Below are 25454 nucleotides of genomic sequence, written 5' to 3' on the forward strand. Positions count from 1 at the left end.
TTCAGTAAATCAGGTTCTCTTTTCTTAATATATACAGAGAAGGTGGTAAATACTTACAAGTGTAGCAATTGAAGTGACAACTGCTGTTTTCACTTATTTCTCGCGAACATGAAAGATTTTTATTTGCATGGCCTTTCGACCAGCATTTCAATAACACATGATCAATGATTTATTGTTAAATATAAAGTGTTATTTATTATCTGCAGAACCCCCCCCCACACACACACACACACAAACACTTCTATTTTTATAACTACCATAAGTAGAAATGTTTGTTAAAATTGTTCTAGTTACTTTTGGTATTATTCATTTTACATATTTTACAATATGGTATTACAGTGATAATGTTACAATGTAGTATCTAATAGTTACACACAGTGTTGACAAACAATGAAACCATTTTCACAATGGGAGAGAATGCAACATTCAAATTGCTGATATTGATATATAAATTGTATATCCATTTGTGAAATGCATACTTGATAAAGGAACCTTGCGTGCAAGTGTTGATCTGACAGTGAGTGACTCATGGTTAACAGGAATGTTGCTTTAAAAGCTAGAAAAATGCGAAGCTGCTGGGCGGAGCTCACTGCGTCAGTAACTTTATTATTACCTTATCTACAGCGAAACCGAAGTGAATAGGCGGTATAGTAGCAGCAAGTATAAGACAGGCAGCGCATCTTCAACCCAAGAACGTTTTTTTTTTTCTTTCGCTAAACTGAAATTTAATATTTATGTGAGCACTCACAGTCTTTCAATGTTTGTTCTTAGCCTCTCAGGTTTAGGATCAAGGCAGCGGAGTTTAATAAGCCAGTTCGCTTTCTCCCACTGGTAAAACCTGTCTGCACATGTCATTGCAATGGCATGGCAGTGAAATTTCAGCACTCATCTTGTATGTTAACAGAGTGTTTTGGCTTGTCTGAGTATTTTTGCGTGAATCCAACATTTCTCAAGGCATTCACAAGGACTGCGATGTGTCACTGGATTCTGTTCTCCTTGGTTGCACTCTTTGGATTCACTTTTGATGCAGGTTAGTGTTTGGAATTGTATTAATATTGCATTTATAGTAGGATAACATAGGAATTGGCAAATCATATTCATCAAAACGAAAGCGCCATCTCATTAGCAACCCTCTAGGTCTTGCCTGCTGTAGTAGCTGTCCACAAACTTCTTCAGTGTTCGCGTGCGGTGTATTTAAAAAGTGTACACAAAGCACATACAACACGAGAGCTTTCTGACTTATATTTACTTTGATTTCATGTTGTCAGTTCATAAATAATAATAATAATAATAATAATAATAATAATAATAATAATAATAATAATAATACTGGCTAAATACCAAATACAAGGTGTTTTCGGTTTATTAGGATTTTTAAAATTATTTTTTAGGTTCAATTCAACTGCAGCATCTTTGCAAACGCGTGTTTAAATCAGGTGCTTTCATAGCAGAGCTTGTAAATATATTAATATTAATATCCTTAGGGCATTCTCCAGAACCCTGCTGGTAGGAATGAATACCTCGATCTACTGTATCTATCTATATATCTGTCTGTCTAGAATTAACGACTACAGTCTAGGATCCGACAATGGCTATTTAAAAAGTGTTTTGTCCAACTAATACCCCAGGAACCTCTCTTAGTGTTTGTTAAGTTACAACATTTTTTCTTAAGCTTTTGAGCTATTGATTAGAGAGTAGCCAGAGAATCAAGTGCTAGTTGCCTTATCAGACACTCAGTTATCTCAGTTATCAAGGAGCAGAACAGAGTGCACAGTACATGCACTCAACCATCTGTCACTCTCATTATCCAGCACTTAAACATGCAGCAATGAGTGATGAATATCTGAGCACAGGCTGTATGTTACTAAAAAAAAAAAAAAAAAAGTTTTAAATAAAGACAGTGATGTTCAAAATAGTGTTGACTTAAACAGTATAATTAATTGTATTATTTTGTGACCATTGAGAACTATACCTCGTTTACAAGGGGGTGCTGACTCAAACTAAAAAAAGGTTATGATGATCAGTACAGTTGCCTGGTGTCCTATTCATCCCCAGAAACTGCCTTGGCTCTGTGCTGAAGGTAGAAAGCTATTGACACTGAAAGTACTGAATGTCAGTGTCTTCTGGTCAGTGAGTGTACAGTCATTTTGGCATTGAAACATGCTCTGTTGTGGTAGACACAAATAGTATGTTTGCATGTTGAAAATTGAATTACCCTCAATTGAATTAGACATTGGCATTCTCTTCAAAAATCACTACGCAATTGCAACGTCCAGCCACAAGGCGGAGGTAAGTAAAGAATCTCATTATGATAACAATTACACCTCCAAGGTACACTATGTGTGATCGTAAACACTACAGCCCATTTTTTCACACATCCATATTTTGGCAGAGCAGGATCCGCTATGTAAAATGTTTTTACAGCATTAAAAGTATGAATATTAACATTTTTACCTCCTAAAGTAAAGGCTAAATCCTTCAAAAGACCAATCATAATTTCTCAGCTTGACTCCTAATGTGTTCCTTGTCTTTATTCCCTTGCAGGGCTTGGAAGGGTGGCTGCAGGGGTGGGCCATCGATGTGAGAACCAGGCTTGTAACCCCCGCATGGGGAACCTGGCCTTGGGCAGGAACCTGCTCACTGAGTCAGTGTGCGGACACAACTCCACCGAACTCTACTGCTCTATCACAGAGAATGCAGACGGGTCCTGCAGGCCGCCCAAGTGTGGGAAATGCAACGCGGCGCACCATCAGCACTCCCACCTGCCCGCGGCCATGACAGACTCCTCGTTCCGCTTCCCCAGCACGTGGTGGCAGTCTGCAGAGGGCGTGCAGCGGGAGACCATCCAGCTGGACCTGGGGACAGAGTTCTACTTCACTCACATGATCATGGTGTTCAAGTCCCCCCGGCCGGCCGCCATGTTGCTGGAGAGATCGCAAGACTTCGGGAAGACCTGGAGGCCTTGCAAATACTACGCCACCAACTGCACCGAAACGTTCGGCTTGGGGGATGACACTGAACAGGACGGGGCGGTCTGCACTACCAAATACTCCGGAGCCTTCCCCTGCACACGAGGAGAGGTAAGAAGGGAGCCAGGGTTCATGTGAGCAGCATAGTTCTGCTGAGATGAAACAGCAGTGAGGGCCCTCATTCACAACTTCTCTATTGTAAGGGTGGAAGTCAAATGATTCATCTGTCACAGTGATTCCTTTGCTATGCTGGACCTGATATTCTTCCATTTAAATAAAAAAAGAAGCTCAAGATATCGGTCTTGTTATTCACTTAAATAGTTTTAAAAGTGATATTTACATCTTAGGAAAAAGAGGCTTTCTTATTCTCAGAGAAGTAGAAGCTAAGAAGTACAGTATAACATAAAAAACCCACAACTTTACTCTGCAATCACCAACTTGTATAATTCCAGTAAAAATGTAACCTACACCAACAGAGGACTTTGCACAGCCATCTATGTAATTTGAATAGGGCAAATCGTACACTGCCTTGAAGAGAATACAGTAATGCTGTAATGCAGCCTAGTCAACCTCATGAAGCATTGTCTCAATGTAACTATGCTTGGACTATAAACTATGATTATAGTTAGCTTCACAGAGAGTTTGTCACATTTGTGTTTGTCACACAAAAAGGGAAACAAAACTGAACCAGGTAACTACAGACCAGTAAGCCTGACTTCTATTATATGCAAACTTATGGAAACTATAATAAGATCCAAAATGGAAAATTACCTATATGGTAACAGGGTACTGGGAGACAGTCAACATGGTTTTAGGAAAGGGAGATCGTGCCTAACTAACTTGCTTGATTTTTTTGAGGATGCAACATCCATAATGGATAATTGCAAAGCATATGACATGGTTTATTTAGATTTCCAGAAAGCTTTTGACAAAGTCCCGCACAAAAGATTAATTCTCAAACTGAACGCAGTTGGGATTCAAGGAAACACATGTACATGGATTAGGGAGTGGTTAACATGTAGAAAACAGAAAGTACTGATTAGAGGAAAAACCTCAGAATGGAGTGTGGTAACCAGCGGTGTACCACAGGGATCAGTATTAGGTCCTCTGCTATTCCTAATCTACATTAATGATTTAGATTCTGGTATAGTAAGCAAACTTGTTAAATTTGCAGACGACACAAAAGTAGGAGGAGTGGCAAACACTGTTGCAGCAGCAAAGGTCATTCAAAATGATCTAGACAAGATTCAGAACTGGGCAGACACATGGCAAATGACATTTAATAGAGAAAAGTGTAAGGTACTGCACGCAGGAAATAAAAATGTACATTATAAATATCATATGGGAGATATTGAAATTGGAGAAGGAATCTATGAAAAAGACCTAGGCGTTTTTGTTGACACAGAAATGTCTTCATCTAGACAATGTGGGGAAGCTATAAAAAAGGCTAACAAGATGCTCGGATACATTGTGAAAAGTGTTGAATTGAAATCAAGGGAAGTAATGTTAAAACTGTACAATGCACTAGTAAGACCTCATCTTGAATATTGTGTGCAGTTCTGGTCACCTCGCTATAAAAAAGATATTGCTGCTCTAGAAAGAGTGAAAAGAAGAGCGACCAGAATTATTCCGGGCTTAAAAGGCATGTCATATGCAGACAGGCTAAAAGAATTGAATCTGTTCAGTCTTGAACAAAGAAGACTACGTGGCGACCTAATTCAAGCATTCAAAATTCTAAAAGGTATTGACAGTGTCGACCCAAGGGACTTTTTCAGCCTGAAAAAAGAAACAAGGACCAGGGGTCACAAATGGAGTTTAGAAAAAGGGGCATTCAGAACAGAAAATAGGAGACACTTTTTTACACAGAGAATTGTGAGGGTCTGGAATCAACTCCCCAGTAATGTTGTTGAAGCTGACACCCTGGGATCCTTCAAGAAGCTGCTTGATGAGATTTTGGGATCAATAAGCTACTAACAACCAAACGAGCAAGATGGGCCGAATGGCCTCCTCTTGTTTGTAAACTTTCTTATGTTCTTATGTTCTTATGTTCTTACATGCAAACATGCAAACAAAAACAACAAAACTTCCAGCAGACAGATATCATTTTTGTTTTCATTTTTAATAGTTTCATTTTTAAGACTCTTGAATGTAGTTTATTTATATATAACATTTCTATAAACATTTACACATTTTATGATTTAATTTTGCATTATGACTTATCCTATCAGTTTGCAAGAAACAAGTATGGAGATAAGAGTTAGTTTTCAATTCCCCTAACCCTTTGTCCATCCCAACCTGTACAGTCTGTGTATCCCCTTTCAAGATAATGAAACCTTTCACAATTCTATATCACCTGCTTCCATGGCCATAGGGAAGATTCAGCAGGCAAGGTGGATGGTCAGAAAACTAAGATCCAGATGGAAGTTTGCTAGCGGATGCAGAGAATGAATCCTTGTAAATGTTTTACTTAACTATCAAACTTGATCAAAATGACGAGAGGGAAGTGTGGTTTGCAGGTTACAGCTAATTACTCAGAGGAAGGAGATCCCAAGTTTTCAATCCTAGCTCAGCCACTGACTTACTGATTCATGAGGTACTAAATCTGTTATTGCAGAAGCCCTTCTGGCTGTAAAATTGCTTTTAGTAACATCAGATCCACACAAATCACCTTCCAACAAGTACTGGCACAGTGCATTCAAAAATCATTTGTTGCTGATTTGAAGAAATGAGGCGCTAGTTTATTATTCTACCTATTGTACAGATACAAATCCACCACAGAAACATAATGTGTGTTGCCTTGTTGTGATGACTGTAAATTGATGTGCATGTAACATAAAAAATATATATACCTGAGACTAGATAATTCCTTCAGAACTAGATCAGTGTAATGCTCTGATCTTATCTTTTATAATATGAAGCCCTCAGCTACCTCAGCATCAGTCCAGACCCCTAAGCAGTTTATATACAGCTGTGTTGATTCAGAGCTTGTAAAGCATAACTCCACTGGGATCTGTGGAAATATAACAAGAGTGTTGCAGGAAAGTTGTTTAGTTTCATGTTGATTTTATTACTCTAAAAAATATCAGTTGCTTTGTTAACTTGCTGTAGAATATGTATTTGCCTCCCACCCCAATAAGGCCTTATATTTACACATTTCTTTGACATCAGGGTTGTTGGATAAAGAGTGTTTTAGGTTTTATAAATGTAGCATGCTGATGAAGTGGTTTTAAGTTGAATTCAACAGTGTGTAAGCCGTTATGACACTTACTGCCTACTGCACTTTAAGATGTTGATTGTTTTGGTTCAAAAGGTTAAAATGTTCCTTGTAACGCATGATACCTACGTCAGCTGTGTGCTTCTTATCATGATGGATGGGTGTGCCTGTGAAGCTATACACTGTAACCCCGTGCTTGTAAAGAGACGTGCAAACCCTCAACACTTGCTTTTACCCGCAGTGGGCTGAATTTCCAGTTAAAACATAAATATTGAACCTGAGCAACTGAAGAAAGGGGATTGCTGGTATATTTTTTATAGCAGTATAAACATTTAACCAAGCACTTCTCTAAAGCAATCCTGTGGAAATGTTTTTACATTTTCTTCATTAGCTATGAATGGGCCCAGGCAGGGAAACTTGGTAACCATCACAACATCTCACAGGGTTTTTGATTTCATGCAGCAGGGAAGCAACCTTGCAGAACATTTTGTATGAACATGTGTGCATTATCTGACAGTAATAACCTATTGTGTCTTTAATATTACACTGTACTGTCAGATAAGAGAAAATCGTGATGGATGTCTCTAAGTCTCAAAGTCAACAAACACACAATAGGTTTAAGATCTTTGTGGAAACGTTAAAACATGTCATCTCTTGTGCTGAAAGCTAAATATGCTATACAGAAATACATAGGAACTCAGGAAAAATAAATTGGAGACAAAATAGGCTGCAGACCTTTTTTTTTAAAAGGAGAAATTAAAAAGTTTTGATAATAGCTCATTATTTGCTATAGGATTAATTTTAAGTGGTAATTCAGTCTTGAGAATCTTGTATAGTATTGTATTTTGACAAACATTGAGCTTTTTGATAAAGAGCATGGAAGGCTATCAATAAACACCACTGAAGTTAGCAGTACTGTTTATATTTGTGTAAATTTGAACATGATTGTGGTGCACAAGGGGAGGAAATTCAATTAATGACATTCTTTCACATGATAGGTGTTTATTTTAAAATGTTCACGATTTAACCTAATACTTATTTAAACAGTGTAATATTTTAAACATTACACTCCCTATATTGCGCAAGAAATAATATCAGTCACCAAACAAAAATGTACAAAGCAAAAGTGTTTAGTTTTCCCTCAAGAGTAAAACAGAAAATTGTAATGGTAATTTACAAAAGCAGGCTTTGATAATGTTTTGCATAGATATTTGAATTTAAGTTGTATGTCACTCTGAATAATCACTCCTCAGCATTCACTGGCACTGGAGAATCATTAAAGCTTTTTAAAAAAAACTTTCACAAAACTACGCTCTGTTTTATGTTTTATTTTTTTTTTTTTTTTTTTTCTTTAACAAGAAAGCTAAGGCAGCTATTTCAAATCCAGTGCTTGTCAACACATACAAATAGCTGTAATTTCTAATTTTGAGACAGTTTCTCTTGCCCCATTGCCTTAAAGAAGCATCATTATCTTGTTACAGCTGTTGTTTGAAGTGAAGAGTGAGCCTAAAAGGAACTTTGTGAAGGTTCTTTATAAGGATAATATTTTATGATGCATTCACAACGGTCATAAAACTGAACCACTTCGTAAGTCAGAGGCGCTGTCCAAAACCTTTTGTTATCACTGGAGGTATGTAGGCCTAAATCCATCAACAGATTTTGCCAGCAGATTTTTTCAAGTAGCCTAGAACCCAAAGCCTATTTGTTATGCATCCTTAATTGAGGAACACAACACAATGACCTCCTTACCCCTTTGCACAGCACAGAAAATTATAGTGTTTCTTTCAATAGCCAGGAGAACTAAACTGTTATATCTCATCCAATAGTTTGCCTTGGCTTCTTGAGTTTGAAGTCCAGGACCCTGAATAGCGGTACTTCCAGAAGATTTTCCCCACTGCTAACTTAATATAAGTAGCTTTAAGTGTTATTAAAAGGCATCAGGTTTGTTAAGCTAAGCAGTTGTTTGACAGGGATTCGATGTGAGTCAGGATGTGTAGTAGTTCTGCACATTGTAAATCTGCCTCCTGCCTGAAGATAACCTGGGCACGCTCTGCAACACTTCAGCATAGTTTGTGGGTGCCATGTGCAGACAGCAGCTGTTCTGTGAGTGGGCCGTCAAACTAAAGTACTGCTAGAGGCATTTCTCAAGTAAAAGCAGGGTTTCTTGACCCCTGGTGGCTGACCAAATGTCTGCCAGGAAGAAATCTCCTCACCACCTCTTGGATAGTAAGACCTTGACGTCCGTAAAGGGCTACCCTGAATAGATGTCTCTAAATATAACTACCGGAATGAGGTTACAAGCTGTCACTCATCGAGTTCCTTTTCTTTTTCTTGCGCAGGTTATATACCGGGCCCTGTCACCCTTGCATTCAGCAGTGGATCCTTACAGTGCAGAATCCCAGGACCAGCTGAAGGTGACCAACATTCGAGTACAACTCTTGAAGAGGCAGCAGTGCCCGTGTCTGGGTAAAGACCCGGCCACCAAACCACAGCACCTGGCGCACTACGCTGTCTACCATTTCATTGTGAAGGGCAGCTGTTTCTGCAATGGCCATTCTGAGCATTGCGTAACAGTAGATGGGTATCGTTCAGTCAGAGAAAGGACACATCATATGGTATGTCTAGAAACCCCCCCCCCCCCTCTCTTACTAGTGATAGCTGAAAGCCATAATTCTCAACGAGATTATTCATTTTTTAATTATGGTGGTTTAGACCTAATATTCTAGCATCAACTGTATGCTTCAACAAATGTCCCAGTTTAACAAAGACAAGTACAGCAGGTGGCCTGCTGGTGGCTCTCTATGCTGTGCAGTGAATGGGCATTATAGGCTGAAAACTATTTTTTTTTTTATTTTTCATAAGGACTTAATATAATATTGTAAATAGTGTTAAATTACAGTATTTACATTTAGCCAATTACGTTTTTTTTTTTTAATGGATTAAGTATTTGCATTTAACTAAGTAGTACGTTTCTGAAAACAGTTCAGCTTGGCAGACGATATAAGAAATCGGTCCATTTTTCCTACTCTGTTGTGAGTTTTTGTACGATAGTTGGATAATTGTACTAAACCTAGAAAATAATCCACTACAATATCCAACTGGCACAGGCCTACAAACCTGTTGGCTTGACTAAAGGAATATCTGCTGACCACTGATGAATTGGCATGAACTAAACAGCCATATACAGTGAGTCTATTCAGTCAGGACAATCTTACGTTAAATAACCACCTTTATTATAATACAAAATCTCATAGATTTCCAAAAAACATTGAACCCAACAATGAGAGAAAAAAAATAAGTAGAGTAAAAAATAGTTGGAGCACAGCCTCATCCTTCGGAGTATCCCTGCACTGCCTCCTAAAAAACAAAGAATGAAAGAGTAAATCTATGTGACTTGTGCAACCCAGTGAACCAAAAATATTAGGCAGAGGAGCATGGTATGCTGCCCGCTCCCCTCTCCCCCCTCCTGATGGCTGGAAGTGAGCTGGTGGTGCTTGGGCAGGAGGTGGTAATTTGAAATCACGGCAAGACTGAGTTTGCAAAGTAGATTTATACACCTAATAGGTTGATGGGAACTTGCCGTTAATTGGCTTGTAGTTTGACCAATGAATACGTGCAATGCACTTGAAACTGTTTTAAAGATACTATAGATTTTTTGCCTGATAACCTTGCAAGCTTTATGTTACTGCAAGTTTAAGGGATCTAAAGAGAATGACCTGTATCTGAATGTATGTCCAGTAGAACAGCACACGCTGCTGGTGTTTGAATGTATGTCCAGTAGAACAGCACACGCTGCTGGTGTTTGAATGTATGTCCAGTAGAACAGCACACGCTGCTGGTGTTTGAATGTATGTCAGGTAGAACAGCACATGCTGCTGGTGTCTGAATGTATGTCCAGTAGAACAGCACATGCTGCTGGTGTCTGTCCTTTGCCATTGTTAGGATATATGCCTGTAGACTGTATTTCATGAAGACAGCATCTTTTGTACTTTGTGACGATTGCAAAACTGACTTGCTACTACATTGCAACAAGGCTAAAGACAGCACTTACCCACCTATGGATTAGGCAGTGTTAGTCCAGAGGCTTGGTATTACTGACATATTTGCTTTGTCCCATGTTTGGTGATTTGAAACAAGAACAATTAATTTTCTTGCTTAAACTCTTAGTCAGTTCACCATCTGGCAATGAATTGCTTTTTTTTGTGGTTGTCGCTTTGTTGCATCATGTTAGGAAATGTTTCAACATGAAAGGCTTTGGAATGAAGGGATTGCATAACCAACCTCTTCATGAATGTTGTCCACCTTTGCAGTGGGTGGGTGGAAAGCCTTCTTGACCTGAGGTTTTGATATACCTTGACCTTTTCTCCCACACATTTCCCAGGATAACCATAACCACTTCCTGCAGTCCTGCGTGCAAACCGAATCGCATTTATAAAGAGAGTCCTTGTTTGGAGTCATATGTTTTCAGGTTGAGTGACAGCTTAATCACTTTTCAATTCCATGTGCCATTAGCTTGTGCGTGCTTTCACCTGCATTTGTAAAATTGAATAACTGGGGCTAGGTCTGTACTAGAGAACACTTACCAGCACAAGGACTACTTAACCTTTCTCTCTTTATGAAATGAAGCTGGAAGTATTCAACATGACAGTCGGTCAACATGACAGTCGCTCTGGAAAACAGAATTTTTTATATCAACTGCTTTAACTGCTAAAAAAGATTTCATATATAGTGCAACTGATTTAGGGAGAGCATCAGATGTAGTCAGGTTTTTACAAAGGGCAAGGAGGTGCAGATCCTAGCTGTGAATGCCAATAAGTTGCTTTTATCTTGGTAAGGATTTCTGTTGTTCATTATGAGAAAAAAAAAAACCTTTCATCATCTGTCATCATTATGGGGGCCATGCGGTCTGTAAATGTAAAGATTCTCCATTACCTACAAGGTTCATTTCCATGGAGGTTAATGTTGCTGTTGTTGTTGTTGCAATGACCGCTGAAACAGTCCCACCTAAATGGAAGATTTGGATGTCCGTTTTTAGTCAGGCATCAAGTTCACACAACCTCGTGTTTTGTACTTTGTTTTGTTAATAATTAACTTGACATGGGGGGTCAGTTTGAAATGTGACTTTCCTTCAGGAAGCATTTTAAGTTAAAAGCAATATCAGTATCTTTATCATGCGGCATGCTGAAACCATTATCATTTTCCTAATTACTGATCACTGCGATAGTCCTGCAAGCTTGTGACAAAAAGCAGAGCTTTGATTTTCTGTTTTTGGTGTAAGCGATTAGTAATTGACATGGGTTCCAGGTATACGGTACTCTGAGAAACAATCAAGGGCCTTCCTTTAATATGAGCAAACAAATAGTTATCATTATGTAACAGTTCTAGTTCCTGATGTTATAGAAAAAGATAGAAAGTCTCTACTCTCACCACGCTATCAGTTCTGACTTAAGACTGGTGAAAGGGGCTCCCGAGTGGCACATCCAGTAAAGGTGCTCCGCTGTGTGACGAGGTTTACTGTGGCTTTACCCCAGGATTTCAACGTTTCAATAGCCCAAATAATTACAATTTTTTGGTAAACATTTTAAATATGGTTAACTATTAAATATTGTATACCCGTTGAACCATGGTAAATTTGCACTGTAGTTTTGCTTTTTCTTGTACTTCCCATACTTAGAAATGAGCATTTTATGGACTTTACCATACCTGTCTGTTTTACTTGGTTTGTAATACTCTTTACTACACTGCCTTTGTTTACCGTGGTTTTATCAGGGACAACAGTGAAGCAAGTTCAATTGAATAAGTTCAGTCCCCTGGCAGATAAATCACTGCACACCCGTTTAAAAGCTGCTGCACAACAACTGTCTCTGTTTTTCCCACTTAGCATTCAGGATGCCCAGTCGGCTTGTTCACAGTTTTATGACCAGTTACTGGAATTGAGATTTAAATACCAAACCCTGTTTTGCTTATATAACTTAGTTGCTTAAGGTCTTATTTTATCTTGTTCCAATATTTTCCCCCCATGTTCTATCCCAGTGCTCATAGACAACCAGCTTCTCAGGACTGCTTTGGCAAAAAGGCCCACAATGTCATTGGTGGTTCCGGCTTTTCATTTGTGGAATGCTGTCTTCAATGCTGTTGTGTCTGTGTGCAGTCCCTCAAGGTTTAAGGGATGTTCAATTATTATTAAGTTATATTTGGGCTGTACAATCCCACAGATGTTCTATTGTGCATGAGTATGATCATTCTAAATGTATGTCTTTGAAGTATAATTGTATGTAACATTAATTTTGTTAAACCAGGCATTTGGCCAAATTACTACAAAGAATTTGGCCAAAAACCCTGACATTTTTAGTCATTTGGTTGAATGCCTCATTTGAACTGTAACATTCACCTCAATTATGACCTGAACACCCCTTGCCATTCAGTCCCTTGATAGTTGTGTTTAAATGATCACTAGGGGCTAAGTTGAAATAACCAGAGTCATTTGACATTGAACTGCATTTGTACCCTGGTCTCAAGAGGGTAAGGGCATATCCTCGGTTTCATGCGTTTTTGATTGAAAAATTATTCATATTTGATCATTAATAATCTTATTAATATTTAAAAAAATAAAATAAAAATGCCATTTATAAACTGTTAACCTGATCTAAAAACCAATTTACTCTTGTGAGTCTTCATGTTTATGGGATACATTTGTCAAGAGAGAGTTTCTTTGTACATGTGTGCGAGTGTCATTCTGCATTTAATATCTTCATAATGAATCATCATAATATGAGGGAAACCTGACTATTTCCATGATTACACAATACTTATTGTTCTCTGCTTCTTGCAGGTCCATGGAAAGTGCATTTGCAAGCACAATACAGCAGGTGACCATTGTCAGCTCTGCACACCACTTTACAATGACCAGCCCTGGCAGCCTGCTGACGGCGCAACCGGGGACCCCCATGAATGTAAGAGTAAGTAACAAGATGACTGACACGCTGGCACCCATCATTCATTAGATTTCTCATGTGTCTCTTTGTGTTTCTAGATGGTAACCAAATACTGTTGCTAAAGTATCTTGGCACATGCATTGTTTATGACATTAGCCACTACATGTTTTAACATGTAGTTTATACATGCTTGCTAACATTAAAACACAAAAACAAGTCAGTCATAATTCTGTGTCGTTCTGTGGGGTCCACGAAGGGCCACCCCTTAACACCTTTCTCTTTAACTTATCCAGACCAAAAAAAATGATAATCCTGATGCAGTTTAGCTCTGATGGCATGGAGGGTTTGAATTTTAAATCGTTTCCTCATGTGTGTACTGTATATGTGTATACAGTTTCCTATTAAAATGCACCTACTCTTTTGGTTTATATTAGCCCATCCCTGAAGATAACTGTAAAGTCTACAATATTTTCTAAAATATAGTCTCTCAGACAAGCACGTGCACTTAAATCTTGTGTAAAGCGCACCCCTCACATGCTTGTGATTATACTGTATATACAATGTGAGTTTGTGTGCCATAAGAAAAGAGCTTTCTACAATTTTGTTCTGAGAATTTGGCATTGAATCTTAACTGAGAAACATCCAGGCTAGTACAGACATCTGAAACATCCCCTTCCTCTGTTGTGCTGCAGTATTTCCAGTTCTTGAAAGGGTATGCAGTTCCTAGAAATGCTGTTATCTATTCAAAACTAGCAATTTTTCTTATTTTTATTTAACTAGAGGTAGGGAAATAGTATCATTTTTACCAAGGACTATTGGATAGCATTGAATGACTGAAAACTAACCTCAGCTACCTTTCCTGTGCATCAGAGTGCAAATGCAATGGGCACGCAGACAGCTGCCACTTCGAGCATGGCGTGTGGTTGGCGTCAGGGAAGCGCAGCGGAGGAGTGTGTGACCGCTGCCAGCACAACACAGAGGGGCAGCACTGCCAGAGATGCAAGACTGGCTTCTACAGAGATCCTCGCAGACCCTTCTCTGCTCCAGATTCCTGCAAACGTAAGAACAAGAAAAACAATTCCCATGCACAGCGCCACCTGTGTTTGTATTCCATTATATGAAGTTAAAACATCCTTATGTTATGTAGACCTATTATATTGGGGGCGGATTGAAAAGCGGCAGTGTGTTGTGAATGCTATCAACTGTCTAAATGATCCTGCAGCTAGATAACCTCAATCTGTATTACAGTACATTAAACAGACAGCATTAGACCATTAGCTCAGCAACTATAATTATTTTATGCAATATTTTATTAATTTTAACATGATTCTGTTGTTACTTGGATTCCTGTAAAACTAATAGGTAAATTGCTAAAAGTATGTGCAGCCAGTGAGTAAACCAGACAGCTGCACCAGACACCTAGACTGGAAGAACTTCAGAGACTGAAAACTAGAGAAGGTTACAGTAGAAATGGAATTCCAAAGAATGGAACATAAATTTAATCATCAAGATAGCAGGAGAGCAAGTCTGGGCAGGCAAGATGATTAAATAGTGGTGGGCACCTGACTGTAGGAGTAGTCAGCATATAACTTCAAGCGACAAAGGTATAAAAACAGGAAGTGAGTCAAAAAGCGGAGAGCAAACAGAAGCTATATCTAGAAGTGCAGTGCCCACTCCCAGGAATGTCAGCTAGATGAATCATCAGAAATAATGATGGAAAAAAAAACCCATTTAGGTCAACTTGGAAGCTGATTAAATGGTTAGGGAATTTTTCACTTTACCCTTCACAGCTACTAGAAAGACAAGAGTATCAAATAATTTGATGTGTATCATAGTACAGGCTCAAAAACGTTACTGACACTACTAACAATCTGTAGCCTGGGGGAGTTTTGTAATTACTTGTATGTCACGCAAGTTGATCCATATGCCAGATTGAGGGGGTTATATGAGAATCGACAGCTGGATTGTTTGTCAACAGCAGTAACTAATTAGATTTTGACCAACTGCCGGCAGGGTCTCTTAAATGAAAACAGCAATTTGCCCAATAATGATGTGGGCAGCCTAGTGTCCTGTGGTGGGTTCAAGGTAACATGTAATTAAGACATGTATAGTTTGCTTTGGTGTTTACGTATTCTGGGTTATTGGAGGCTGCCTGACGCTCTGCTGTGGCAACAGTTTTTATTTATGATTTACATTTGTCAATCAGCTTCAAGGGATTAACCCATGACCTCTTTTTGAAGTTGCTTGTTCAAAAGCAGTATGTTTTTTCTGCAGGAAACTTGTCCTGTATGACCTGGACCTGACAGCAGCGTAAGAATGAAGCTTCTTTGCACGCAATGGGGCTTTAGGCTGCAAAAACTCTCTAACGATTATTGCTTAGAAATTTCTATATACAGAAATATTCTGCAGTGTAAATCATCTTTCCTTTACTCAGATATGTTAAATTATGCATTTTTGAAGTTTTATTTACACAGTTTTCTTTTATGTCTGGGTTTCTGCGTCCATGATTGTGGTTGCTTTGTTGTTAGCTTTGTTTCCTGGATTTTGTGTTGCCTCTGATTTGTTTGTGGTGCATTCTTCTTCATGTGGGAGTTCTGTGTGTTTTCTTTGCTGCTTTGTGTGTGATCTTTCTACATTATAGATAGTTTGCTTATGATCAGCCTTTTGATCAGTAAAAAGAAACGAGGCTGAACAATATTTGTATCCAGGATACTCCTCCCAGATACAAAACCGATCACTCAGACAAAAAGCAGGGCTCAGAACTACCAACAGAGCAGCATCTGAGTTGTGCTATAGTTAACAACACTACCACTGCAGTGGTGCCCTGCTTGAACATTTAACTAAATAGAAATAGCTATAGTGTTATAAGAAAGCAATAATGCACGACAGGGTGTTCAGATATGGTCCAATATCCGCACCCCTAGGGGTGTTGTTCGGCATGAGGCAAAGCCAGATTGGACCACTTGTTAGCTAATGAGATTCCTCCCTCTATTCCTGCCGTGTTATAACTGTACATATTAGCCATCTATCTGTCAAGAGCTGTCAATGTGCCTTGCCTTTGCACAACTGCATATCCATACTACCACTCCTAAAAACAACCTCTAATCAAGTAGTGCAGCTTAAATCCAAAAACCACGAGTCTAAACTCAAATTGTCAATGTTCTACTAAACAGTGTGTGCTGCATGTACTGTAGGGCTGAGTGCACAGGTGTATTAAGCAGCAGCCATGTCATTCTTGTGAGAAGCTACGGAGAAACTATTGAGAAACAAAGAAGCTGTCTCCTAAACCCGCCCTGTGATAATCTATTAATTATTCATTCTGCTTTCCTGGTGCTTCATTTATTTACAAGCCGAAAAAAGTGTTTCTGAAGAAGCTCAACAGTGTGCGGGGTATTTATTAGGCTGAACACATTTGGGACTGCTTAGTGCCGTTTCCATATGAAACCACATGCCATCATGTTAATTTATCAGGCATTTGGGAACACGAAGAAATGTACATTACAGATAGTGAGCCTTCATCTGGTCTGCTGCACTGTATATCTGCGAGCAAAGTTCTATTTATTCTTATACCCATATTACTGATTACAACTGTAGCTGTTGGTTAATATGTTGTTAACTAGAACAGCTTTTTTGTTTCTAAATAAAGAACAGAAATGGAAATTCAATTAGTACGAGTACATGAGGGAAACACACAATGTTTTTTGACATTGAAATGATTGATGCAGTAACTTGAATATTTAGTGTCTAATCAAAACTGACTGTTCTACAAAAATCTAGCCGCTTTAGATCCAGATAATGTGCGCCATTGTGACTATGATAAATGTTATACTGTAATTCCTAAGGCCATGCTATTGAAAAAGATTGTCATTTACAATACCTCTGTGCCCACATTCTTTCATTATGCTTTACCACACTTTGATGTGTTCTTATAACCAATTCTATCTCAAGTTAAACATGACATAAGTCATGTGTGCCTTGCCCAGCTCAAGCATTATTCATCTTTACAATACTGCATGTTGCATCAGAAAGAAATGTATTGTTGGGAAGAGAATTGGAGTGAAGCCTAGTTTCTCTAATAGATGGATGTACAGTTCTTTGTGTGTGAGGGTCACAGATTTTACATTTATTATATAGCTACAGGAAATGCTGAACGTAATGAAGTTATATCAGAATAGTAATATAAGCTTAGTTTACCAGTTATAATTTTGAAATAAGATTGTTCTACTCTATTTAAAGTACAAATAAAAAGGAATAAAAAATAATAATAACAGCCTACTACTACTGGCACGAAACTGCTTTAACTGAACAGCTCCTTCTTGAAATGCGGTTGTCTCTTAATTTTACAATTGTTTTATTACTCTCAGATTTGTGTCTTGTCTAAAATTTCATGGAATAGGTGCTACGAAAGAGAGGCAAGGCCTATTTGGTTTACAACAAAAAGAGAGCTTGTGACTAGGGAACGAAAAGCCAGGGCCTCCCTTTGCTTGGCAGAGAGACGTCCCAACAGGGAAAGGTGGTGGTGCCTACCTACAGCTGGGAAGCTAGCTTCACTTCCCCTAAGGGAAAACAACTTGGGAAAGCAGAAAGAAAAGGTCTGCCGCCCACCAGCTTGGAATACGAGCGCATATCACTTGAGGTGGAAGGCTGAGACAGATGAAAAGGGAAAGAAAGACAACTTTAGACTAGTAACAAAACTTCCAAATTTGTATTAAACAAGCAGGCATTCCCCATAATTGACATTGTGTTCATTCCAGAAAATACTTCTCAAGCCAGCTGAAATCCATTATCCTTATCTTAAGAATACAACAGTTGTTATAATACAATAAAAGTAAATAACAAAATCATAAAGGATTAAAGTTTTATCTAATAATAGGCATTATTGCCTTTAGCTCAAATTACTCTTTTTTTTTAACAGCTGTTTACACTTTACAATTCTGTCACTTTATGTGAAAATACTTTGAAAAAAGCTGTCATTGTTCTTTGAGCTGTCAGCCTTCTGGAGATAAAAAGTGTAGAGTACCACACTCCGCAATCTTCATCTGAATTATAAAAGGCCTTTCACTAGCTAGTGCCTGACAATGTTGTCTGATGAAATACAGTATTAATCTGATCTAAGCTGTAAAATAAGTAAAGAATTAAGACTTTTTTTTTTTTGCTGTACCGTTGACAAACAGCCAGTAGGAGACGAGGACTTGGAAAGTCATTGAGGCAGATGCAAGTACTTTCAGCGTGTGAAGAACTAAGCTCTTTAATACAAGAAATAACACAAAAAAAAATCTGATTGCTGGTGAGAGGAGTCTCTAAACACTGTGTACATTCTAACCTACCACTGGATTTAGGAATTTACTGATGAGCTTCTATTTGAAATGTCCTTCTGGATTAAAGAAAAAACTATATTCGCTGCCTCTAACCAGGCATTTGGGGTCCAGCATTGTCAGACTGGAGGTGTGAGGCATAATGCCTCTGGGGAATGTTCTTTTCTTAAGGTAATCTTGCCCTTGGAAATTGTGTACCTAAGGGCCTGTAATAGTCCATTTTTCTATTCTTCCTTGAGCAAAGGCATTTTCATTGAATAACCATAGTAAAAAATAAATAAATAAACTTTGCCCTTTTACTGAGCCATTTCTACTGGCTTTGTAAGTAGACTATGGCATAAAGCAAATGGGATTTGACAGTGATGAAGGAACTAGGGTTTACTTGTATGTGTCACAGTGTATTATGTCTATTGCATATGCACAGTATAAACTACTATTACTGTAACTGAATAAGACAAGCAAACCTTTTGTTTTCTTTCCAAATATCAATTTCCTAGGGCAAATTATACAGAATTGCATTTTAATCCTGTACAGTGTATAATTATTTTGACATTATTATGAACAGTAATGATAAGAAATTGGTTACTGCAGCTATGATTTTAAGTAAATTATGTAGAGATTAATTCAGTATGATTCTAATTGACTGACCGCACAACTTAGGGTGTGATTTGGTAACTTATTTTGAGTATCTCCTCCTGCATGATTACAAAGTTATAATTTTCTGCTGATTTGCTTAAAAAACATAATCAAATGTCAATGCAAACTGGAGATAAAGTTGTTGGTTTTGTATTGAAAATCAAATGTGTTTTGGGGTTTACTGACTGGTAAGAACAGGTGATTGCCTATAGTTAATGCAGGTTTTACTTTTAATACTGTGAATTAATAATAAAACTAATAAACATAACAACTGTTACTTAGCAGTAAACCCCTTTATCTGCTTTTGAAAAACAAGTAGTTAGCAGGGTTATGATTCAAAATATTTATTTCTACAAACAGGAGCATGTATAACAAAAAGAAGAGTGAGCAGCTAATCCCAAAACAAAATGACACTCTTCCCCCTATACCTTTGCTTCAGATATTGAATTAGTCTTCATTTTAACAGTGCCTAATCACGAAACACTGCGACAAATTAGAATGTGGCACAAGCAGGCATTGCCGTATGCAGGAGCAATTTCACTTGGCAAATTTGAACAGAGAGTGACAGAAAGGTTGGACTGTGCTAAGAGCAAGGCAAATTCCAGTGAGTGCTTTGCAGAGAGTGAGAGAAAGGTTGGACTGTGCTAAGAGCAAGGCAAATTCCAGTGAGTGCTTTGCAGAGAGTGAGAGAAAGGTTGGACTGTGCTAAGAGCAAGGCAAATTCCAGTGAGTGCTTTGCAGAGAGTGAGAGAAAAGTTGGACTGTGCTAAGAGCAAGGCAAATTCCAGTGAGTGCTTTGCAGAGAGTGAGAGAAAGGTTGGACTGTGCTAAGAGCAAGGCAAATTCTAGTGAGTGCTTTGCACAGAGAGTGAGAGAAAGGTTTGACTGTGCTAAGAGCAAGGCAAATTCCAGTGAGTGCTTTGCAGAGAGTGAGAGAAAGGTTGGACTGTGCTAAGAGCAAGGCAAATTCCAGTGAGTGCTTTGCACAGAGAGTGAGAGAAAGGTTGGACTGTGCTAAGAGCAAGGCAATTCCAGTTTTGTTTGTTTGATATAATTAACCTTAATCATGGAATATTTGCACATACAATTCATCCTAAACCTAGTGTTATCACCATATGGGGAAATGCCCTTCTGATGTTATACATATTGTTAGAGGAGCACCACAAATAGTTTCTGTGGAAACTTCATTCTAGAATAGCGCATTCATTGACAGTGCTGCTAGAAAATGATCACAGTTTTGATAATGTGGGCGACTCTACAGTTTAGTCACTGACTCACTACTGTAGGTAATTTATTGACCTAAGGATTCAGTCTCCCAGAGGTGTTAAAAACTGACCAAATTAGGTTGAATCACACTGGAAAAGAGATGATGGACAATTTTGAAATACTGTAATGAAATCATTAATGCTCCACTTTTCTTTAACTTTAGCTTGTGCGTGCCATCCTATTGGTTCTGTACCATATGAACTCAGTGCCTTGTCCCTTTGTGACCCGAGCAACGGGGAGTGCGTCTGTAAGCCTGGAGTCGGGGGCCCACACTGTGACAAGTGCATGGTGGGATACTGGGGCTTTGGAGAGTATGGCTGCCGACCGTGTGACTGTGCTGGGAGCTGTGATCCATTCACTGGGGACTGCATTAGCAGGTGGGTAAACCTGGGATCTCTAAACAAAGACAGGCACTTCAAACACCACTGTGTAGGCTCTTTATGAGGAGACTGTAGTTTTATTATGCTGTACTACATAGTAAAGAAAACTAAAGTCTATTCATAGAAAACTGCCAAGTTAAAGAATGATGGTCGTTATTCGTTTGTTTAAAAATGTTAAAGCTGGGAGAAATACACTGTAGAGAAAGAAGGAATGCTTTTATGAATCATAGAAAATGATGCATTTAACAGGGAAGGATTCAGGTGTTTTAAGTGAGCAGCTTTTTGGTTGTCTGGGACCCAGGCCAAGCACCCACCAGAGGTCCATTTGAAATGTTGTTATGTATATTTACCCTGCATTACAAAATAATGTTCCAATCTTAACAAATTGTGTTTGTTAAGAGCTTCTGTTATTACTAGACAGTGTCTTATTTCTTTTTACCACTCCTATAACAAAAATAAATAAAATTTAAAGGCGACCGACAATATTTGCAGAGCAGTCAAGATCAGACCATTCTAGGAGCAATAACTCTGTTACAGAGTGAGATTTACAGGAAGCTGTAAACCTGAAGTCTTCAAGAAAGAATTATATTCACACAGATCATCACTACACTAGTATTACTTTCAATATATGACACATTGATAATTATTGTAAACTTTTGCTGCTGGTCTTAAGAAAATTATGCATCTCAACTGCACTGACTTGGGAGAGGGCATCCTCTTCTCTATAACATGGTTGTCAATTAGGAAGAACTGGGAATATCCCACAGTGATTAAGCCAGTGCTGGCAGGGGAACCATGAGAAAGGACACCACTGTGCAGTAATGTTGAAGGCTGGTGCACTACATCTTTGCAAATATCTCTTTGAATCTTTCAGCAGTTCTGATGTAGACTGGTACCACAAGAGTGACTATCTCTCCCAGCACAATGAGACTGAGCCCGTGTGGGACTGGGTGGATGAACAAGGCTTCTCAGCTCTCCGGCATTCAGGTAAACACTTCTCTGCATCTTCAGTAGCTCTTCTGACGAACAAGCATTGGTACTGATTGACTACTCTTTGTTTGTTTTTTTGTTTGTTTTTTATGTAACCTACTACCAATTAAGGGGTGTAGAGTAACAGTGAGCTCATATGAAATGAATATGGTGTTGTAGTTTTGGTAAAGAATAAATTATTAATAAATAAAGGAGAAAAGCAACTATACATTTTACAAAACTGGAAACAAGTGATGTAATTCAAGGTCTTCTGAACACTTTCACTTGTTGGTTTTTCAGTTTTGTTACGTTGATGAGCAATTTTTTTTTTCCCCCTGTAAAAAAATTGTTTAAATACTGAGGGAAACTACTGATGCTCAGTTTGTGAAAATATTCATCAAGTTTCTCCTTTTTCTAGGTAAATGTGAATGTAAAGAGCAGGTCTTGGGAAACCCCAAAATATTCTGTGCTATGAAATATACCTACGGTGAGTTGCCCTCTAAAGAAATATTGAAAAGAAATATGTGAGAGGCACTTGGTATTCTTTGCATCTCTCAAACAAATGACAGTGTATATAGTACTAAAGATAGTTTGAAATTAGTATTCCAACTTGAAATGTGACTCACCTGCAAAGGCATCAGGTGAAGCCAGCTATGTTTGGAACAATATTCTTAGAATGACTAGTTTAACAATGGAGGACATATTCACATGGTTTTGAGGAACAACCTTCCATAGCCCTCTTCCCTTACTATTATCATTTATAAAGAGCTTTTTAAAGTTATGAAAAGTAAAAGGTTGAGCAAGTTGTTCTGTTTAACGCTAAATTTACTTGCTTACTTATTGACACAAATAGACTGTTTACAACTTAGTAGCATGATGCATAAATAGGATAGTCCTTTCATGTTCATGTTTGAACATGCAGTGTAACAATGTGAGTCACTCGATCATTTTGTTGTTTGATTTGAAGGAATGCAAAATTACCCTACCACCCCCCACCCCCCCCCCCACCCCCCAAAAAAAAATCACACATGTCTATGGGTCTAGTTTAAATTAACCCTACATACACCACTTACCAACCACCATACTAATACTCATTCAGATGTGGGTCCTTCTTTTTTGTGGATAATAAAAGTACCCTTTTGGTTGTCCTTTCTCTGTTAAAACAAACATGAATTATCACTGTGTTCTGCCCTTGAATAATAATAATTAAAAAAGTCAACAAACACTGCCAGTTGAATTCACTAAGATAGGTAAATAGCCTCATGTGTGTCAAAGGTGGGTCACAATTAGTTTGCTGGAGTACAATTCAGCAAAATGACACTTTGAAATAGGCATAATATCTCGTGTCATCATTTACTGCAAGTTTATTGTGATTTTTCTTCTTTCAGTCTTGAAAATAAAGATTCTCTCAGCTCATGACAAAGGCTCACATGCAGAAGTAGACGTCAAGGTCAAAAAGGTATTAAATCCCACAAAAATGAAGATTGTTGGTGGGAGATTGACACTGTACCCTGAATCCTGGACAACCCGAGGCTGCACGTGTCCCATTCTAAACCCTGGTAAGACATTCTCTAACATTGTTGTGGGTTGGGGGTTCATTTGTAGTGAAAATATGTTAAACCATGGTAAAGCATAGCCATGGTAACAGCATTTAACTCTTTCAGTCCTGGCGGGACCTCGTGGACCTGCTTTATCTTAGCACCGTTTAGCGCTCTTAAAGTACTGATGGGACTTTAAAGTCTCATTTACCGAAATGACAGCTTGATAAAGAACCTCTGTTATCTTGTATACTCAGTAAAGGAGTTCCTTTTTGAATTATGACTTATTTTATCGTTCTTTTAACTTGACTCAAATAATTCAGGACTGAAAGGGTTTAAGGCCTCAACCCTTTGTGATATAAAATAAATATTTCGGCTGTAGGTTATAAAAAAACGGTCTAGAAACAGGACATTAGCAAAATACATTTTTGAATCATATACAATTTAGTGATCCAAGCCTTAATAAATACATTTTTTACGCAGTCATTTATAGTACAGTATTTGTGGATCAGCCTTTCAGCAGTACTTAATTATTCAACAGCTAACATAACAATACTGTATAAGCAGTAAGATGATCTTTTTTATATTGTGGAATGCCCTTTCAGGAATGGAATACCTGGTGGCAGGACATGAGGATCGGAGGACGGGTCGATTGATTGTCAACATGAAAAGTTTTGTCAAGCCCTGGAAACCAGACCTTGGGAGAAAAGTAATGCAGTTTTTGAAGACTGACTGCAAGTGGTAAATTTAAGGTGAAGAACAGATAGTATTCTGTGCACTAAGTGGGTTTAACTGATGAGTGAATACCCAAGAAGCAGAAATGGATTAACATGCCATAAAAAATAGGTTCTGAGGTACGATAGGACTTGGGCTTGTGCTCAGACCAAAGCTGGCAATATTTCCTGCACACCTAACTTCATTCTCTAAAGCACTTTACTACCTGTCAGGCCAAGGCATTAAAAGACTATGGGATCAGATGTTTCTTAAAAACAAAATTATAAAAATAAGCAAATGTTGCAGAGAATGGCCCTGCTTCACCGGGAAAGACATGGAAAAGTCCTTTAATGAAGTTTGAAGTGGAAGATTGAACTTTACCGATCTCTCCACATCTCGCTGTTTGATTGTCGCTGTTATGAGGATGTCATCTTAATGAATCTTGAAGGTTTTTGTTTGACTGAATAATGCAAAGATGGGATCAAAAGTAAAAATGTATTTTTCTTCATGGTTTTTACATTGAATATTCAGCTTGTGCTGGTGCATTATTTGAGGAAAATATATCCCGTAATGCACACACATTACACTTAGCTATTCTGAGGACATGTCACATCTTAATGATGGATATCTCACTGTATTCCAGAAGGTAAAATAATTAGTGGATAATAGCTCCTCTGGGTTCAGATCACATAGCCATAACAAGGCATTTCTTGAACATTATTTTAAAATTATTTTGTGTAACGTATACTTAAAAAGTAAGTAGCAGGGTTCAGAAAAATACAGCATTATACATCCTCACGTGATACTGCCTGTCATTTTTCTTTTCGTGGTTAACATACTGACAACTTTTTAATCTTATAACTTTAAAGTCTGTTTCAAAGCTCTTTTCAAAATGTCCGCTCTAGTGCACTGGTGTTTGAGATCTGTCCTCTAAATCACTGCAGGTAGATGGATAAAAAAAAAAAAAAAACATAACAAGTCCTCTGGCTTTTCTGTTTTCGTACCACATCATGGATCGTTATTGCTGGTTTACCTGTTTGACAATGTGGGCGATAATCCTGACACTATCAGTGCACTAGAGCAGACATTTTGAAAAGACATTTGAAACAGAATTTAGTTATAAGTGTAAAAAGTTGTCAGTATGTTAACAATGAAAAGAAAAATTACAAGTATGTTATTTAAACAGATGTAGCAACTCGTGGGGGCGTATATCACTGTATTTTTTAGGAACCCCACAACTTTAAGTTAAAAGGAAAGAATGACATGATGAACTTTATTTTTCAAGGGGCCCTACACATAGCTTTAACTCATTCGTTACTTAAATAATATTTAAGTCTATTTTGAGAAAAGTTTGAAGTTCATGTAACTTTTTAACCGTTGTTGGTGTGTTTAGCAACAATCTAGAACAGTTTCTTATATACCAAACTTTAATTCAGAAAAACATATGTGTTAAAGCTCTTTGAATAGGGACCATTATTTCATAAAGTTGTATGTATGTATGCACTTACTTAAAGGTCC

General features: G+C 38.1%; 1 protein-coding gene across 3 annotated transcripts; it reads left to right on the forward strand.

Annotated features, from left to right (window-relative positions):
* Nucleotides 1-645: 645 nt before the first annotated feature.
* LOC121318283 (netrin-4-like) lies at nucleotides 646-24858 on the forward strand. 3 transcript variants are annotated; one of them, XM_041254790.1, is made up of 10 exons: nucleotides 646-1030; nucleotides 2545-3080; nucleotides 8523-8798; nucleotides 13016-13142; nucleotides 13989-14177; nucleotides 20499-20712; nucleotides 21590-21702; nucleotides 22103-22171; nucleotides 23073-23243; nucleotides 23828-24858. In XM_041254790.1, the coding sequence occupies exons 1-10, from the start codon at nucleotides 865-867 to the stop codon at nucleotides 23965-23967; spliced, it is 2001 nt and encodes a 666-aa protein (XP_041110724.1). In that variant the 5' UTR covers nucleotides 646-864; the 3' UTR covers nucleotides 23968-24858. The 3 variants fall into 3 exon arrangements, with proteins under 3 accessions (XP_041110724.1, XP_041110725.1, XP_041110726.1); XM_041254791.1 differs by having other exon boundaries at nucleotides 21593-21702; XM_041254792.1 differs by having other exon boundaries at nucleotides 8523-8597.
* Nucleotides 24859-25454: the final 596 nt, after the last annotated feature.

Source organism: Polyodon spathula, chromosome 7 (assembly GCF_017654505.1).
Source record: "Polyodon spathula isolate WHYD16114869_AA chromosome 7, ASM1765450v1, whole genome shotgun sequence".
In the NCBI taxonomy this organism is placed as follows: domain Eukaryota; kingdom Metazoa; phylum Chordata; class Actinopteri; order Acipenseriformes; family Polyodontidae; genus Polyodon; species Polyodon spathula.

What these genes read in the sequence shown, in the direction of transcription:
- LOC121318283 (XM_041254790.1), top strand. Translation starts at nt 865, where the DNA reads ATGGCAGTGAAATTTCAGCACTCATCTTGTATGTTAACAGAGTGTTTT. An exon ending in TGGATTCACTTTTGATGCAG is followed by an intron (nt 1,031 to 2,544) that starts GTTAGTGTTTGG and finishes ATTCCCTTGCAG; the next exon opens with GGCTTGGAAGGGTGGCTGCA. An exon ending in GGACCCCCATGAATGTAAGA is followed by an intron (nt 13,143 to 13,988) that starts GTAAGTAACAAG and finishes CCTGTGCATCAG; the next exon opens with AGTGCAAATGCAATGGGCAC.